The following is a 7,113-nucleotide window of genomic DNA, read 5'->3' as shown; positions in this document are numbered from 1 at the left end:
TTGACGCCCGCCCGCTTTGCTCAGGTCGTTGTAGCGTACATTGCTCGTACACACGGCCAATGTATCTTGTGCCGATGCCGGCGCCGTAAAATGCGTCAGGTTTGCCGTTCAGCCCGGCGCGGAAAACTTGCAGGAGTTCATGCTGACGCGCACGGTGTTTTAAGGTTTACACTTAAATCTGCCAACGTAGGACCACAGCCAGATACAGAGGACTATGCATCTTTTCAGAGAATACGCGCCTTTCCGGGAGTGAATAGTTTCTCAGTATAGGAAATAGTTGGTGAACAAGCCTTTCAGGATCTTGTATAATTTGAGAAAACAAGGAAATCAAATATTTAGTTTGGAGAAGTGTTTCGTTCGCACAAAGTGATTCACCAACATGGCTTAAAAAATTAGGCAAGGTACCCTTGATTGGTAATTTTGTTTTGTGTTGCAGACAGTGAGGTTTATAAGGCGTGTTCAATCTTGCAACTGGTTCGAATTCACATAAGTAACTTCTTGTTCTTGGTGGCGGTAAATTTCAGTTGCAGACAGCAATCCAATTTCGAAGGCTTTTGAGGGGCAAGCACAGGCAGAGGCCGCAGACCATGGTCGAAATGGTATCGGCTCAGACTTCAAACTCTCCAGCTGCCGTCGCCAACAGCTCTTCTCCGACAAAATCGCAACCGCCGGGCCTGATCAACCTAGACAAGTACAGGCGCTCCAAGTCAAAGACGTCTACTGAGGGTTCGTCTTTGGTCGAAGCCAGCAGCTCGTCTCTGGGCGATTCGAAGCACAAGAACGAACTCGCGTCATTGTCGCCCGAATACAGGTCGCTGTGGAACGAAGTTCAAATTCAGGTGATCAATCAAAAGTATTAGTTTCTATAGATGTGGCGACCTGGTAGATTTTAGGGGTATCAGTTTTATAGCGAGGTTGAATCTGGATACAATTAATAATTTTGCTTCTTAGTGGTTAACATACAGCTACATATATATACATATATAATATACAAAAGTTGTAGAATACATCGTAAGACTATCGAAGTCCATACAGACGTATAGGTAACATTTTGAACGTTTGATATTTTTATTAAGTCTTATTACAACCTCCAACCAATATGCAGAATACACTTCTTGATTCATTAAACTGTGACGTAAAAATTATTCCGATGAACGATTTTTTTAAGAAGGCTAATATTCTAAAATGTAATGTCTGTTGTTTCTTCAAACGGAAATAATTGGTAGTTAGACACTGAACAGCTTTATAAAATTACCTATCAGGTGCACAATCGTAAATGAAACCATCTTTGTAAATATGTGTAATTTCGTTTTTGTTTTTGTTTTGTGAGACTGTATTAATACAGCGAAGCACCAACCCAGGTAAACTGAACATAGTTTGACAGAAACGTCGACCGAATAAGCGTAAATGACCAACAATCTACGTATTGAACAGAAATCACTCCTGTTACATTCGTAATTAAGTGTTATGTATCCAGGGAGACTACGACAGCTACGCGAGGTCCACGGCCAAGGGGAAAAGGCGGAGTTCCGAAACTTCCCCAACGAAAAACATCGGCTCTACGCCGAGTCCTCGGCCGGCTACCAAGGCCGAAAAGCCCGCGGAAATCGCTCGGGACGAGCCGATGTCGAAAGTGCAAGTTTCACGACAGCGCCGAACTCGAATCAGGCTGAGCAAGCCGGTGATAAAGCTGCCAGCTTTCGTCTCCAAACCGAACGAAGCTGAAATTGCGCCTAGTCCGAGATTACCGGAAAACCACGTTTCGGATGATAAGCGGAATTCGATAAATGAACAAGAGAAAAATCGAACAAAGGTAAATCGAGCGACTTGTTAGGGCTTAGCCTGACAAACTAGGTCATGTAAAATTTATTTAAATAAGGGAATGCAAGAAGCTTCATTAGATTGGGCAGAAGTAGAATTATTTTTTTTAATTTAATTAAACCGTAGGTGAAATCCCAAAGTGGGAATTTCAGAAAGTTAGCCCTACCATGTGGCGGTTAGTATTTTACAAGTTATACACAATTTAAGTTTCACTACTTTGATTTTGAGAAAACCGAGAGAGTTTTAGTACCTAATAATTCTATTTACTATTTTTTTCATTAACATTGCGGCTTACCTATGTATAGTATAAGGACCTTCGATAAAAATATCACCCACCTTAAATAAATTCGACACATTATAGGCACGTTCCAGAAAATATTGCCTACATAGCAAAAGTAATAGTATTTAAAATAGGTCTACATTATTTGAACGGTCAAAATCCCAATTTGGAGTTATCTTTTAGCAAGATTTAAAAAAACAATGTAACTAACCTGCAGTAAATGTTTGACATTTATTAAACAATTATAAGTTTGTGAAACTTTATCGAAATGCACAAACTCATTTTATCCCCTTTGACTTTTACGAGTTTCGGTATTCCTAGGATTTTGCGAACGGCGAAGGCAACTTTGACCCACCTGCTAAAGTTTCTGCCGACAACTCAAAAGAAAGGGAAGATGACAACGAAAATACCCTGTTAAAAGATTCCCAGTTAAAAGTTCTGGATCTTAACCAACTCCCAATGTTAGAGGAAAATAAAGTTGAGAAAGAAACTACAGAAGATGAAAGCCAACAAAGGTATAATCAATGGCCACCATATTTGTTTCAACCTTTTAAAAAATAAGAAAAGTCACTTTAATCAAAAAATTGGTTTATACAGTAACCAGTAGTTGAGTAATAAAATGATATAAATACAACACACAATAAGTATATTATTTTTCCAATTTGAAGGTTGTATTAGGCTTAGGTGAAGTAACAAAGCCTAGTTGTTTCTTTGCAGCGTAATCAACAGATCCCGACCTGCAGAGAGCGAATTCTCTCCGCCGATTGCCTCGGTGATGGACTTTCACAATTCCCTCGGCGCACGGGATTATTTGTACGACAGGCCGACACCACAACTGGCCCGTATTTCCGTCCGGTAAGACCCGTTAGAATATACTATTCTAAACTGTATCTCGATTTTTAAGAAAGTTTTATGTTTCTAGTATTTCTATACAGTACAACGTTCCATTCATAAAATGGTGCTTCAAGTCATTTTATTTAATATTGACAATAATATACCTAATATAGGATGCTGCTTGCATGAAAAAAGTAAAAAAACAACAACAAAAAACTTACATGGCTTGAAATCTTGTCTAAATTCTCCGACAAAGTTTACCAAATTTCATTAACCACTGTTATAACCTATAATTTGAATAAAATGTATCGTGGAACTTGTGTTCATTAGTTTAAAATTTAAAGTTAAATTGGCATTCGTGAGGGCTAAATGAGCAGTTTTTATTATTGAAAATATGGCTATCGATTTTATTCTTGTCTAACATACAGAAAGAATAAACCGTCTAATAGGAGTACAACTCTCTATAAGCTAAGAACGGAGTTTAAACTGTAATCGCTATTCGTAATTTCGCGACCATTTTTCTTAACTTTTGGTATGAATTTTGTGGTATGAATTCCAGTCAAGTTTCTGGTATGAATTTGACAGAAATACCAATTTTCACAAGCGACGGCAAGCTCGAGTCCCACCAAGACGCGAGCGGCAGTAGCCAGGTACGGCATACCCGCATTAGTTAACAGAACGCCGTTGCGGATCGTCCCGCCTTACTTTCACCACTGATTGTACTTCGACCGCTTGTAGAGTATACCATAGTGAATTTAATGTTCCAAGCTGACAAAAGACCTATTTTCAAGCAACGGCAAGCTCGAGTACTACCAAGACACGAGCGGCAGCAGCCAGCAACACAGCGAGGCTCTATCGCGCCAATCAGCCATCTTCATGGCCAACTACCTTGGCATGGGGGTCGAACCGCTTCCCAACATGGTCACGTCCATTGTGGTCAAGCCAATCCTCCCTCCGTTGCGCGGAAGGAACCTGAGGGTCCTCAACCGGCTCCGGAGGACCCTCTGGTCAAACCGGCACCCCCCAACAAACGGGGACTCCCCTGGAGCCCTTGACCCCCCTGCCAACTCGACCGGGGAAAACAACGTAGACAACGACAATCGCAGTCGCGCTTCAAAGGAGCTCGCCCCGGTGCGTGACGTCACGCGACGTCACCGTTCACGCGTCGTCGCCGATGATGACATCACGCGCTATCGGTGGGAGCACGGCGCCCCTAGGAGGCGCAACGCGCTGTGGCGGAAAGGCGAAGACTCGGTGTTCGACCAGGTGAGAAGTGTACTGTATAGTGTTTATTTATGGCCGCAAAAGCGACCTTTGTGTTTGTCAGCTGTGTTGTGCGGACTGTATGTTTGATTTTATTGCATTAACGTCATCGTTTAAGGGAGTGGTTCGCCAACCTTTTACGGCTTGTGGCACCCCACAGAAAAAATAAATAGATTTTGCCACAACTACTAAAATCTTCGTTGAGTAAATTATTATAACTAGGTAGTTTACTCTAAATATAAATAAACAAAACTGGAACATAACAAATAAACTCTAAGCAATGTAGAAAGTATCTCTAATCATACACAAAGAATGAAAGGCTTCGCAATAATAGCAAAAATATAATTCCCGAGGATTTCAAAATATCTTTCGGCAACCTTGAGTATTAGAAATATCACCCCAGTATGCCGCAGCACACCGGTTAAGAACCACTGGTTCAAGGTTTGGTAAAACCCAAGTTAAACATAAAATAATAATAGCAGGGATTACATTTTACATGGTGTACAAACCGTGGCATGCAGATAGGCTTCAATCAAAAAACAATATCTTACATCATCTGGATTGTACCGTTATTAACCGTTTGACAAATTCCAAATGAAAGTTTTTTTTTTCTTTAAAAACCCAAAGACTTTTAATGCCATTTTAATTCTACCTTATGAGACAAAAAATATCTCAATCAGGTGTATAACTGTTCATAAATTAATTTCAGTTTCAAATTCGAATTCGTGTTATTTTACCAGTTTGTTTATCCGGGCATTGTTGTACCTCCGCACACCACAAACCAAACATCAACTTAAACTTTAATGCTATATTCCGCCAGGTGGTGCGCTGGAGGTCGAAGATACGTCACGGAGCAAACCCGGCCTTCCGCAAAGTGACGTCACCGACCCTAGGCGAAATGGCGCTGCGAAGGAAACTGACCGACAGGCTACCGACCAGAGAAGTGAGTTTAAAGAAGAGGTATCAGGTGGCACTGTGTAAAGACAAATTGTATTGAATTGTCGACAAGTCATGTCTTTACAATTACATAGTTCCACCGTTTCCTTTATTTACAATTTAAAACAAATGCGGCCATTTACAAAGTTTTTAGAGGTTCGCAAAGCTGCAATGTCTCGTCTTGCACATACTTCTGAGGTGAAGTGGTCGTTTTCGAAGCAAGTTCTTGTTTTTCACGCACCTCGTTTGTTTTAAAAAAAACACTTACATTGTTTTTCGGTGTTAATACTCTTTGAGAAAACATCTACTTGGGTATTCATTGAATTTGATTCTAATGAAACTGTCGCATAGGTGAGAAATATAAAAAACCGTGTGTTCTACCGTTAATTTAAAATTTTTTTTTCTGTTTGTATTCGGGTAAATATTTTTATTTAAAAGAAAGTTGTAATTGCTAAAGAAAAAAATATGAAATTTGCTGTGACAGAAACTTTGTTGATATTCGTAGAATTTTCGTTCATATCAAAATCACTCAATTGAGTAACTTTATGGAGTAAATTTTTCGTTTCGCTAATTTGCGAAATCACACCACTATTGGAAGCTTCCAATTGTTATTAGACGGAGGACTAATGATGTAAACTGTATAATTAATCTAACCGTTGTTCGACCTGTAATATGAACTGTGTTTAATGCGACAGTTTCGAACTGGAAGACCGGATTCCAGAGAACTGCAACCGCTTGAGGCGTCCGAGAACTGGAGAAGGGCGCCCTCTCATGCGGAAGAAGCAACGGAAAATCCGACGCGCGGTGGTGGTAGAGTGGCAGCAGTGCGAAGAGTGGGCGCGATACAGGGCGGAGAGCGACGGCGTCGACGACAGGGCGTAAGGCCGCCATTGGAGAACCAAAGCGTCATGATGGACTTGCCACAGCCGCAAATGCCGGCGAGGAAAAGGCGGCCAGTCTGGCAGAGGATGAGATAGCGACTTTCAGCTCTTTTGAGGCCTTTCTTACGCTTTCAGTCTTGTTTTACTGCTAGTTAGAACAAAAGTGTGAAGTGGAAAACGGGGAGACTGGGCTCTGGTGCACTGACAGCTAAACTGGTGCTCAAACTGGAACGCTGTCGCTTCACACATGACGTCCAAACTCATAGAATCGTTTTGTAAGTGACGTCACAAGCTTGGCCACAATCGATATAGTAAAATTCATGATGTGTAAACTTCCCATTGTTGTTGTTCATCATTGGAACAAAACAAAAAAGTGGAACAAAACAAAAAATGAAGGTATAAAAAATAAGAAATCTATGCCTATATTGGCAGGTTTCGACCAGTTAAGGTTTTTAGACTTTGTTATTCTTATCTCTATTAACGTGTTTCGCTGTGTCCCAATCACTGTTAAGTTTTAATAAGATTTGCTGCCGCTGTTTTTAATTCTGCGAGTAGGAATGTCCGATACTTGATATTTCTTTCCGATGCCGATACTGTAAACTAAACGTATCGCGATCCGATCCGAAATGACGTCATTACTATAGTCTAACAAGCAAAAAGTAAACAAATTGCGAGGTGGAATGTTATTAATGTTCAAGGTGTTAGGCTGAAATTCGCTTTTGCGCTAAAAACCCTATTTAGCTTCTATTTTAATCGTAATTTTTTGCTGGAAATTTCTTTGAAGGTAGAAAATTCTATATTAGATCGCAAAACACAGCTGTTGCTCAAAGTAATTTGTTATATGATTGGCACCGCCGTACCGATACCTCCATAGTATCCGACTTGTACCGATACTACCAGTTGGCATCGGGTATCAGATCAGGTATTATAGGACATATCTAACTGCAAGATATATTTTAAGTAACATTGCCAGTTATTCTTTGTTTGAATTAAATTTGCCATGATCAACAAATTTTCATACTTTTATGCCTATAATAAATAACTTCTGTTGCAACATCATTTAGGTAAAAGATACAAAAACTCGTACATTGTAAACTC

General features: G+C 40.2%; 1 protein-coding gene across 1 annotated transcript; it reads left to right on the top strand.

The window, feature by feature from the left end:
• The first annotated feature begins 489 nt into the window (after positions 1-489).
• On the top strand, positions 490-6,981 carry LOC146135589 (uncharacterized). The gene is made up of 7 exons (XM_083395809.1): positions 490-839; positions 1,478-1,813; positions 2,423-2,616; positions 2,819-2,956; positions 3,727-4,201; positions 5,019-5,141; positions 5,830-6,981. Exons 1-7 carry the CDS (start codon positions 588-590, stop codon positions 6,109-6,111), a joined length of 1,800 nt encoding a protein of 599 aa, XP_083251935.1. The 5' UTR covers positions 490-587; the 3' UTR covers positions 6,112-6,981.
• Positions 6,982-7,113: the final 132 nt, after the last annotated feature.

This window comes from Ascidiella aspersa, chromosome 8 (assembly GCF_963924565.1).
Source record: "Ascidiella aspersa chromosome 8, kaAscAspe10.2, whole genome shotgun sequence".
NCBI lineage: Eukaryota > Metazoa > Chordata > Ascidiacea > Phlebobranchia > Ascidiidae > Ascidiella > Ascidiella aspersa.
Note: the sequence above shows the minus strand (reverse complement) of the source record. Positions and strands in the feature narration are given on the sequence as shown.